The sequence below is a fragment of the Carcharodon carcharias genome, chromosome 6 (genome assembly GCF_017639515.1).
Source record: "Carcharodon carcharias isolate sCarCar2 chromosome 6, sCarCar2.pri, whole genome shotgun sequence".
Classification (NCBI taxonomy): domain Eukaryota; kingdom Metazoa; phylum Chordata; class Chondrichthyes; order Lamniformes; family Lamnidae; genus Carcharodon; species Carcharodon carcharias.
In genome coordinates this window covers 23916296-23928533 of record NC_054472.1, presented here as the reverse complement: position 1 = coordinate 23928533, position 12238 = coordinate 23916296, and the positions used below count along the sequence as shown (strand labels likewise).

The 12238-nt window shown below is 41.9% G+C and overlaps 1 protein-coding gene across 3 annotated transcripts in view; it reads left to right on the top strand.

Moving 5' to 3' along the window:
• grhl2b (grainyhead-like transcription factor 2b) overlaps nucleotides 1-12238 on the top strand; it is a 133600-nt gene that overhangs the window by 96731 nt on the left and 24631 nt on the right. For all 3 annotated transcript variants that reach the window (XM_041190602.1, XM_041190603.1, XM_041190604.1), the window contains exon 8: nucleotides 3599-3693. In XM_041190602.1, the coding sequence (XP_041046536.1) occupies nucleotides 3599-3693 (95 nt within the window). The remainder of the gene's footprint in view (nucleotides 1-3598; nucleotides 3694-12238) is intronic.

Here is a 12238-nt window from a genome sequence, read left to right as displayed (position 1 = left end):
CACATTTCTTTTTACAGATGACAAGAGTTGGAAAGTGGAAGTAGACTGGATGGCTACTTATCGGCCGATGTAGACACAATGGGCTGAAAATCCACCTTCCATGCTGTAAATTTCTATTCCATGAAAAGCCTTAAAGCTCGCAGTGACATGGCCAATCTCTATAAAAATGTTAAACTCTTGCAAAACACCAATAGAATTAATTCTGAGCGCACACTCTTTGAACTTGGTTTTATACAACAGATTATCATGTCGTAAGGAATATAAAATATTCCTTTTCTGAACAAAGGCACATTCTACAGTGTACTTCATGGTAGTGCTAGCTTGGCTCAGTGGTAGCATATTCATTTCAGAATTATATGAAATTCACTCTAGGATCTAAACACACAAACTGGGCTAATACATCAGTGCATAGTTGAGATGCTGTTCATTCTTTGATGCAAAATTAAACTGTTCACGTGGACGTTTTTAAAAAAAAAATTTCCTTGCATTTATTGAAGCAAAGTAGGGGAGTTTTCGCAACATGTTGGCCAACATTTATCTCAGAACCACTTATCATTATCTTTTTGCTTTTTGTGGGATCTTGTGTGCAAATTGACTGTTGCACTTTCCTACATAACAACAGTGACTGGACTGCAAAAGCGTTTTATTCCCTGTGAAGTCATTTAGCTTATCTGGGAATATGATGTGTTTAATATAAATACAATTTTATTTCTGATTTCCAGCATCTGCAGCATTTATCTTTTTGCAGCTTTGTTCTTTGCCTCAGCGAAGGGTTCAGAATCTGTCATTAAAGAAGCAACATCAGTGACCCTGTGACCTATCGTGACTCTAAGCCTGAAAGCCATCCACTGAACTCTTCCCTCAGTGTTTTGTGGTGCAAGGCCAGAGAAAACTGGCATTGGAAGAATCAACAAAACAAAGAATGGAAATTTTCATTTTTAGTAACCGAGTTTCCCTGATGGCTCAGTACATTAGCTCAGTGAGTTTATCCCAGTAAGTAATGGCGCAATACAGAACCAGCAAGGTCTTGTATTTGATCTCTGGTTTGTCCTGAGTTGATCTTAGCTGAGACACTGGTACGAGTATCAAGGTTGATTCCGGTGAGCCTGTGCTAGGGCAAAGAAACTGGCCAGGATGGTTGCCGCTGATTTGCTATCCAGCAACCCTTGCTGATGGTCCATGCGGCTGGACTATCAAACTATGAAGAGATATTGATAGTTTAAGTGAATGAGAAAAACTGTGGCACATGGGTTTCAAAGTTGGAAAACGTGAGATCACCCACTTTGGACTAAAATGGATAAAACAATGTAGTTTCTAAATGGTGAAAAGCTAGAAAGATTGGTGATCTAAAGGCTTAGGTGTCCATGTACACAGACCATTAAAATGCTATGGACGGGCACAGAAAATATTCAGAAATTCTAATGGAATGCCGGCCTTGCATCTAGAAGGCTAGTTTGCAAGAGGTTAGAAATCATTCTTCAGCCAAACAAATCCATGGTTGAACCACACGTGGGCCAGAATTTTATGTCCCGCGGGCAGCTGCACGCCCGACCTGAACAGGTGTAAAATCACACAGGATAACGTCAGGCGAGTGGCCCGAAGCCATCGTGCCCTGGCGCGATATTTTGCTCGTTGGCACGCGCGGCAGGTGGAAGAGTGCCTGGCAACAATTTACCAGGCAGTTAAGCTCGTTAACAGCCCAATTATAAGCAATCTTTCTGGGGCTCGTCCAACCTTATGGTTGGTGAACGGGCCAGGCGGCCTTTACATTTTTGATGAAATCTCCATTAGGATATAAAATAAAAAGAAATATATGAGGACTTTTTTTTTATGAGGCGTGTTTTCAGGTGCTTGATTGTGCTGCATGGACTTATTTTGCAGCGTTTTTGTTGTTTTGTTTTATTTTGTGGAGGTCTTCAGCTCCCTGAAGGCAGACAGCTGCCTCAGGGAGCTCAGCGGAAGTGCTCACTGGCACCCGCGGTGATGTCAGTGCCCGCCCACTTCTCTCCCCCCCCCCCCCCCCCCCCACACCACACCACCAGCACTGCTGCGCCTTCCTCGGGGCACGTTTCATGCTGGCTGGCCGTGAATTGGCCAGACAGCATGAAATCACAGTTGGGGGCCGTTTCCCGTCTGCCCCTGGACATCCATCGCGTGTGCCCGACGAGCGCAAAATTGAGGCCGTGGAGTACTGAGAGCAGTTCTGGGCAGCACACAACTTGGAGGAAGTGCAGTGTATATTTAGCAGCACAATACCTGGACTCCAGTTCCAAATTACAAGGCGAGATTACACAAACTAGCGTCGTATTCCCTGGAATTTAGAGGGTTAAATCGTGATTTGATCTAAGTTTTCAAGATATTAAATAAAACAGGGTAGATAGGGAAAACCTATATTCGCAGTTTGGGGATACTGGGACCAGGGGGCTTAGTCTAAAAATTAGAGTTAGACTTTTCAGGAATGAAATTAGGAAACATCTACACACAAAGGGTGGTGGAGGTTTGGAACCTCTTCTGCAAACAGCAATTGATCAATTGATCATTTTAAATCTGAGATTGATAGATTTAGGTTAACTAAAATTATTAAGCGGTAAATGGCAAAGGCAGTATTTGGAGTTATTTTTCAGATCAGTAATGACCTCACTGAATCATGGAACAGGCCCGAGGGGCTAAATAGCCTACTTCAGGTGCTATGTTTCTAATATATTGAATGGGCTTCCAGATGGAGTAGGGGAGGCCAATGCCCTGGAGTCATTTAAAAAACATGATTGGGGTTGGCAATTTAACCTGTTCCTTGAAAATAGCCTTCCTCCTTTTGTATTTATCCTGGTGAACTTGTAATACATACAGAACTCTTTCTGTCTGAATACGGTCTGCAATGTTTGCAGTTCTGTGAGTTTGCATAGCGTCAGTTAAATACTGCTAGTGTTGAAATGTGGTATCAGATCGGTAACATAATTTGCTGTTTCAGATTACTCCTTACTGAATAAATTGGGATATTGCCATCTTATCTGCAATGCTCGGAACAAAAGAATATCTGTCATCATTAAACTTGAGTTTTAAGATCTTGATCCATGCTCATCCATTCAATTACTTTTAATAAAAGTATACTTTTCAACTTCCCTTATAAATTGGTATATGACATGGGCTATGATTGCCAACATGATACTTTAAAAAAAAAAGCTCTTGAGATACATGTGATGCTGGCAAAGTTGCTCTGAGAAGGTGGTGGGGCCATTTGAGAGGGCATTAAGATAATACATATTGTGGGACTACCGTCACATGTAGGCCAGACCAGGTAGAGATGACAGGTTCCCTTCCCTGATGGACATTACTCCACCAGTTGTGTTTTTACATCAAATCCATTGCTTTTCATGTTCATTGTTTCAAGAGCTGGCCAGTCTCCAGTACACGGTGGTCATTCTATGTAGTCTAGTGGTCAGGTGGTTATTCACACTAGGGAGACACAAGATCCCGTCCTATTTTTAACATTGTCCTGACATCATCCTTGAGTCACTCCTCTTCCTCCACAAGCTAATGTTTTTGCTCCTGGACATCCTTTTAATGTTGGTACTCATCGCTTCTTTTTTACCCCCTGCAGCTGATTACAAAGAGAGCTTCAACACTATTGGAAACATTGAAGAAATTGCCTACAATGCCATCTCCTTCACATGGGATGTGAACGAGGAAGCCAAGGTGAGTTTATTTTTATAATCAACGGTCTTCGTTGATCCCGTGGCACAGTTGGTAGCACTCTTAGCTCTGAGTCAGAAGGTTATGAGTTCAAGTCCCACTCCAGGATCCACAAAAATCTAGGCTATTACCCCAGTACAGGACTGAGTGAGTACTGACCTTCAAAGTGCCATCTTGCAGATGAGATATTAAGCCAAGACCCTGCCTGCCCTCTCAGGTGAACAAAAAGGATCTCCTGACACGATTTCAAAGAAGACCAGTGGAGTTAACGCCGGTGTCCTGGCCAATATTTAGCCTCGTTTTCGCTAATTTGTCCTGACTGAACCAGGTATTGGTCAATCTGTGTCTGTAGATCTAGAGCAAGCAATTGAAAGGTGAGTTCAAAGGGCTTAGTTTGTCATCATAGCAGCAAAATCTTCAAATGAAAATACAAAATTCTATTCATTGGGAATTTCTTTGCACCTGCTGTTGCTATAACTCAGCCAAAACTACAGGACAACCCTGTTTCCCTGTGTACATGGGATTTCATCTGCACTTCCAGTGAAGTTACAGCAACAGTGGAAGCAGCTCAAAGGAAATTGGTGTCTAAAAATGATCGTATTATACAAGTGTTTTTAATCCTTTTCGTATCTTTTTTTCCCCCAATATTTGCACCCTGATCTCATTGGAATAAACTCAATGGAATGTCATCAATCTTGAGCAGAAATATAAGCTATCGTGCTGTCAGGTATTCAATGCCTGTGATTGAGAAGTCTATTGTAAATAGAAAAGGGGTAAACTTGAAGTCGGGCTGGAGAGTTCTCCCTTTTTAAACAGGACTGATTGATTACTGTCTTGTTAGTTTTAACATTGACAGGGAATCAATAGAGCTGGACAGGAAATGTGATCCCATTCATGACAATGGGAGAAGAGAGACAGCTGGGTGAAGAGAAAATATAATTCTAGCTGGGCTTGCTCAGCTGAAACAAAAACAGAATTACCTGGAAAAACTCAGCAGGTCTGGCAGCATCGGCGGAGAAGAAAAGAGTTGACGTTTCGAGTCCTCATGACCCTTCGACAGAACCTCGAAACGTCAACTCTTTTATTCTCCGCCGATGCTGCCAGACCTGCTGAGTTTTTCCAGGTAATTCTGTTTTTGTTTTGGATTTCCAGCATCCGCAGTTTTTTTGTTTTTTGCTCAGCTGAAAGACTGTTGCTTGTCTACTCTGCTATCACAACATTGTAGGAAAATCCAAAATTGTTTCCTTAAATGACATTTAATGATGTGGTCAGTATTGGAAATGCATTGTTTAGGAATAATTCATAAACTTTCCTAGTGCTTAGGGTTGCATTGCGAAACAAAAATGTATCATTAAGCCCACATAGAGTGTGCGCAAGTGTCTCTGTGTTAGAACTTTTTGGGGGAAGATACATGCCCTCCAGAATGATCTGTCATTTTTGTGCCCTGCCACGCCTATGAATGTCTGACTGTGCCCGTTCATAGAACAGACACAGTCTGAATTGCTATAAAAAGCTAAGATCTGTAGTTGAAAGGAAAGTTTAAGGGAGGCCCTGAAGTTTCATGTCAATGGGTTAAATCCACCACTCTTTCCACTAAGACAGAAAGCACAGCTGAAATGACACGTGTAAGCTCTGTGAAAGCCCCAATTGGACATGTCCTACTTTTTGATTAAGCAGCGTTGTCACATTACAGGCAGACTTTCCTATTGTCAGCAACTCCTTCCTCTTGTGTCCTCTTCCATTTAGGCCATTAAGAGAAGGGTTGTGTTTTGATAGTATTGAATGACTACCATTGACTGAGCATTCCTCTGGTAAACGGATAGGCAGTGGTCTCTGTATCGACTTTAAACTTTTTAAAGAGGCTTACACAAAGATAGTTTGCAACGCCATTGATGGGTATGAGACTGTAGCTGTCAAAATATAAGCTAACTAAATTATCGATTTAGTTAAACAAAACCAGAATATTTAAATCCAGTTCTTAAAATGTGGCTTAACTTTTAAGCCTCCACTCTACTGCTCCAGACACATATTGTCTGCATGACTAAGGGTTACAATTAAACTTACTATGACATTTCATGTTGCTAGGATACAGTCATAGTTGAATTGATTTGAAAGGTTGCTGCAGGAAGAAAGTTTGTCAGGTACATATTATTAACAAACCTGGCTCTTTCAATCGGTCCTTTCAAAGATGTGAGTCTTTGACACAGGATGCTGCTGCTCCTGCCTGCCAGAAATGTTTGCAATGAATTGCGCTTGTTGGTGAAACATGGCAGGTGTAAAGATTGCTCCTCCTAATTGGGTTGTGTACAATGGGCAATGCTATAAATCTGTAAATATTCTCCGACGCAGCATGGATGCACGATCGTTCAAGTCCCACTTCTCACTGTTACTGTTTGGAGCTGCGTTGAGCAAGTGGTCAGGAAGTTGGGTTAATGATATAGTCCAGTTGCGAGCAGTGAAGATCAGAAAAGAAAGTCTGACCAATGTGGTGCCTCTGGTGCCTTCTGACAGCAAAACAACAAGCTGTATTTTTGGCTGTAGCGTAAACTGAGTCTTGATGTTTGGTTTCTTGGCCTTTCTCAGTTGTTTTGCCGCTGGCTGTTTCCACAGGGCTTATCATCCTTCCTGTTGGAGAGGTCCACAGTGAAGCCCAAATGTAGCAAGTGCTGTTGATTTTTTTTGAAAGTTGGAATGTCTGCACAATAAAGCCTAAGATAGTAAAAGAGTATAGTGTTACTTTACAGCCCCTTTCTTTTGTTGACTTTGGGCAAGTTTCTCATGACTATCACAAGGAGAACCAAGAAACAGAAAGGGAGAATATTTTTCAGCTCATATTATTCTTGTGAGAAATATTTTTTAGTCATTACTTTTAACTTTGGTTGACTAACACCTCAATCACTGTAAGGGCCACTATTAGAAAAACATCAAAGTTAGTAGTTTTCAAACTGAAAGTACTCTGCAACACTTAGCAGGCCAGGGAGCATCAATGGAGAAAGGAACTAGTTAATAATTCAAAGCTTCTGACCAGAATTCATATTGTCCTTTTTCTGCAGTTGCTGCCTGACCTGATAAATGTTTCAACGTTTTTCAGTTTTTATTCTGTATTTATGACATCTGGAGTATTTTGCTTTTAATTTATGGCTTTCGGATCTCTTGTGTGGTAACCGCTGCATGAGGAGTCCCTTACATGAACTTCCAATACTCAATTACCTAAAGGAGAAAAAAAAGCACCATCATTGAAGGGAATGTTTTTTCTTCACAAGTAATGGCCAAAATAATTGCCTGGAATTTTGCATGAGTGTTCTGCTGATCTGCTGTTTCTTTGGGTTTTCCATCGAAATTATGGCAGGAGATTAGAAAAACCCTGCAGAAATTGTACCTTTGGCATCAGGTGTGCTCAGCGATGTGAGCAGACAATATGGCGAGAAGACCAAAAATCAGTTTCACGATGTCGTGAAAGCAGTTTGCGATTGTCCACTCAGCCCGTCGATGGTGGGCCGCATTTCCCGCCATCGGATTTCAAGAATCTCATTGTAATACATCTGCATGTCATTATAAGGCCAGCTCGCCAGAATCATCTCCTCCCACCCCCCCACCCCCCACTTTGCTGGTGACACTGGAGCTATGCCTTGGGGCTAATGATCCTGGGCTGTGACCACCCCTGTGATCTCCTCCTGTATCCAGAGCATTAGTTGCCTCTGTAACTTCCTTCCATCTGCAAGTAAGGGATGTCCCTCCTCCACTGTACCTACTTCACCAGACCTCCAGTGCTGCCACAGAGAACGCCTGAGCCCTCTCCTTCTCTCCCTGAGTCATTCTGATATGTGCTGCTGTCTGTTCTGTTACAACTTCTGCGGAGCTACATATAAGGCTTCACGAAAAATTGCTCCTAATCAGCATTTGTGTGCACAGCATGCTGGTCTCTGGTTTAGATCATAGTCATCAGCAATTAGCCCCAAAATAGTGTGTTAAACCAGACTTTAATCAAGTATGTCTTATGAGCACAGCACTCACCCTTTTCTCAAAATAACCCTGTAACTCCTAGCTCTCAATCAATTATTAAACTATGTTACAGAGTTTCACTAATTCCATGCACTCTCACTTTTGTAATATTTCCTGGAAGTCCATTTGGATGATATACATAGACAACCTCAGCCCCCTCTATCATGTTAGTGACCTACTCAAAAAAAGTTAACTAGATCAGTGAGATATGACGTATCCATTGCAAATCTTTTATCATCTCATACTTGTTCAGATGTTCAGTCACTGTCCTTAATGATTGATTCCAGTAACTTCTCCACAGTGACATTAAGCTGACAGGTTTCTGTTTTCCTGGTTTCTTCCTGTCTCCATCCATCAACACCATTCCTTTCCCTGGCAACAACTTGAGGCTGAACTAGACTGTTTGTAACCTTGGTCTTATATTTGACCATATGATGAGTTTCCGACCACATGATGAGTTTCCAACCACATATCTGCACGATTACCAGGACTGCTTATTTCCACCTCTATAAAATCATCTGACTTTTCTCCTGCTTCAGTTCACCTGTTGCTGAAACCTTGGTCCATGCCTTTGCCATATCTGGACTTGACTAGCCCAGTGCACTCCTGGCCAGCCTCCCACATTCCACCCTCTGTAAATTTGAAGTCATCCAAAACTCTCCTGCTTGTCTCCTAACTCGCACAATGTCCCATTCAGCCATTGTCCATGTGCCTACTAGCCTACACTGGCTCTGTGTTAAGCAAAGCCTCTGTTTAAAAATTCTGATGTGTTTTCAGACCCCTCCATAAGCTCTCTATCTGTAATTTCCCCAGCCCTACAACCTCTGAGGTATCTGCAGCCCTCCTACTCTGGCGTCATGAACATCCCCGATTTTAATTGTATTATCATTGATGACTGTGTCTTCTGCTGCTGAGACCCTTAGCTCTGGAATTCCCTTTCTAAACCACTTAGCCTCTCTACTTCCCTTTTCTCCTTTAAGATGCTCCTTAAAACCTACCTCTCTATATTAAAGACTCTATATCTGAATGTATGCAGCATTCGTAACAAGATAGATGAATTGATGACACAAATAGAAATAAATGGGTATATGATATGATAGCCAATTCAGAGATGTGGTTGCAAAGTGACCAATGCTGGGAACTGAATATATTTTTTTTGACATTTTGAAAGGAAAGGAAGAAAGGAAAAAGGGGTGAGGTAGCTCTGTCAGTAAAGGATGTGTTCAGTACAATAGTGAGACACGATCTTGGCCTGGAGGATCAAAATGTATAATCAGCTGGGTAAAGGTAAGAAATAGCAAAGGAAAGATGTCATTGATAGGAATAGTCTATGGAACCCCTAACAGTAGCTACACTATAGGGCAGAGCATAAATCAAGAAATAATGAGGGCTTGTAATAAAGGTACTGCAATAGTCGTGGGCAGTTTTAATCACCATATAGATTGGACAAATCAAATTGGCAAAAGTAGTTTTGAGGACAAGTTCAGTGTATTTGGGACAGTTTCTTAGAACAATATGTTGTGGAACCAACCAGGGAACTGGTAATGCATAAAGAGACAAGATTAATTAATGATCTCACAGTAAAGGACTCTCTAGGCAAGAGTGATCAAAGTATGATAGCTTTCACATTCAGTCTGAGGGTGAGAAACTTGGGTCTGAAACTAGTCTCTTAGGCTGGAATTTTGCTGAGGTGTTGGGGTGGGGGGGGTGGTGGTGGAAGGTTATGGTCTTAAAGTCAAATAAAGGCAACTACATAGCTATGTATGAAGATTGAGTTAGCTAATTGGGAAAATAGATATAAAGGTAAGTTGGTAGATGAGCAGTGACAGACATTTAAGAATATTTCATAACTCTCAAGAAGGATATATTTCATTGGGAAAGAAAGATTCTACGAGAAGGATGCACCCCATCTGTGACTCACTACGGAAGTTAAGGATGGTATCAAATCAAAAGGAAAGGTATAAAATGCTTCAAATATTAATGGTAGACCACAAGATTGGGAAAATTTTAGGAACCAGCAAAGAGGGAGAAATTAGAAAACGAGAGTAACTAGCAAGAAATATAAAAGCAGACAATAAGAACTTCTACACGCATATAAAGAGGAAGAGAGCAGCTAAAGTAAACATTGCTTCCTTAGAGGATGATTCTAGAGATTAATAATAGGAAACAAGGAAATGGTAGAGACTCTGAACAAGTATCTTATACCTATATTCATGGTGGAAGACCCAAAAATAGTAGAAAATCAAGGGGCAAAATGGAGAAGAAACTTAAAATCTCTATCTTTAGAGAAAACGTGCTAGGGAAACTAGTGGGACCAGAGGTTGGCAAGTCCCTTGGACCTGATGGCCTGCATCTTAGGGTCTTAAAAGAAATGACTGCAGAGATAATCCAAAAATTCCCCCGATCCTGGAAAAGTCCCAGAGGATTGGAAAACCGCAAATGTAACACCCTGTTTCAAGAAAGGAAGGAGATGGTTAAGCAGGAAACTATAGGCCAATTAGCCTAACATCTGTCATTAGGAAATGCTGGATTCCATTATTAAGGAAGTAGTAGCAGAACATTTAGAAATTCACAATACAATCAGGCAGAGTCAATTTAGTTTTATGAAATGAAAATCGTGTTTGACAAATTTATTAGATTTCTCTGAGGATGTAACAAGCAGAGTGGGTGAAGGGGAACCAGTAGATGAAGTGCATTTGGATTTCCCAAAGGCATTAAATAAGGTGCCACACTGAAAGGGTGCCACACAAGATAAGAGCATATGGTGTTGTTGGTAATATATTAGCATGGATAGAGGATGGGTTAACTAACAGGAAACAGAGCCAGCATAAATGAGCCATCTTCAGGATGGTAAACTTTAACTAGTGGGATGCTACGGGGATCATTGCAGAGGCCGCAACTATTTACAATCTATATTAATTGTTATAGCCAAATTTGCCCAGATTTTCCCTTCCATGGCAGGTGTGCAGAGTTGGGAAAAGTGTCCCAAATAACAGAATCTTCATTCCGTGTATGGGTGTAAGCTGGAGTCGGGCCCGCCGCCTCCAGAAACAGTTCGGAGGCAGCCACAGGGGCTGCCAATTACCAAGGCGGGCCTTTTAACCAGCCCGCCTCGATGCTCTGGACTTCGGCCCAGTTGTTTTATTTAATTTTAGGCCCTCTAGCCCTCACTTCTCACATCATCTCACTGCACCACCCCCCCACCCCAACACACTCCCCATGTCCCATTCATATCAACTCATGTCAATCCATGCCCCCAATCCCATGGCCCCTTATACCCTCCATGCCAACCTATGCCTCCCACTGATCTCCATGGCCCCTGTGTCAATTTAGTGTCAACTCATGTCAACGCATTACCTCACACTCACCATTCCTTGACCTTGTACCCTCCATGCCAACTCACCAAGCATCCATCATGGGCATACCTCAGGATTTTTGATCTACAAGGGAGTCCAGAGTTGGGCAGGCAGGAAAATGAACTCAGTTTCACATCAGCCATGATCGAGGGGCCAAATGGTCTACTGCCGCTCTTATTTCCTATGTTCTGATGTTCTCTATGATCAAGCCTCAGTCATTTGCCTGAATCTCCTTAAGAAGATCAGTGTCAAATTTTCTTTGATAACCCTCCTGTGAAACATTTTACCACATTCAAAAATGTTCTATATTGACTGGATATTGTTGTTGCTCATTTCTCAAAATAATGGCATGAAACCTACAATTTTATGATCCAAAGAAACAATTGCTGAATGTTGAGCACTTTGGAAAATTATGACTAATACATTTGAAATTTCCTCACCTATTTATTTTAACACCCTGTGGTAAAAACCATCACATCCTAGAGCTTTGTCTGTCTTAAGTCTTATTCTCTCCATTTCCATTCTTATCGGTTGTGTGAACCAGAAGGATAGCCCTCCTTAGAGCAGCTGATTGAATCCTGGTACCTCTGACTCCTTCAGGCAGTCACCAGTTATGATACACTCTGATCGATATCCCAGCATAAAGCATAAAATGGCTTATGCCCACTTCCCCCTATGCCTAGTGCTGCTGCACTTACATGCCATTGAAGTCCCTGCTGCCTTTAACTTAGTCCCTTACCTTACCTAGTCTCGATGCTGCCTCTCCCTGTAGAGATGAGTAAAAGCAGAGGGGCATCAAAGAGAAAAGTAAAAGAGCAAAGGAGGGGAGAGGCAATGGTGAATTTTATGTAGTTGGGAACATGAGTGAACTCTCAACTGAAAGCTCAAGTCCCAATTCCAAGCATGAACAACATTCGGGTTCCAGTGCAAAATGCAGTCCTTCATTGTGGGAGAGGAGAAGCCTGATGCCTATCGATCCTGTCCGCTGGTCGTTTGGTGGCTTAAGATGGTTCCATCAGTTCAGCAAAAGGGATAGCAAGGGCCCCGAGAGAGGATGAGGGGAGGTGGTAGGTAGCAAGAAATGCCTTTCCTTGTAATGTGAGATCACTTCATGCTGACCTCCAGTTCATAGCTGTGTTGCACCTGCACTATGGAACATGAAACTCCATTGTTATGTTTACTAAACAAGC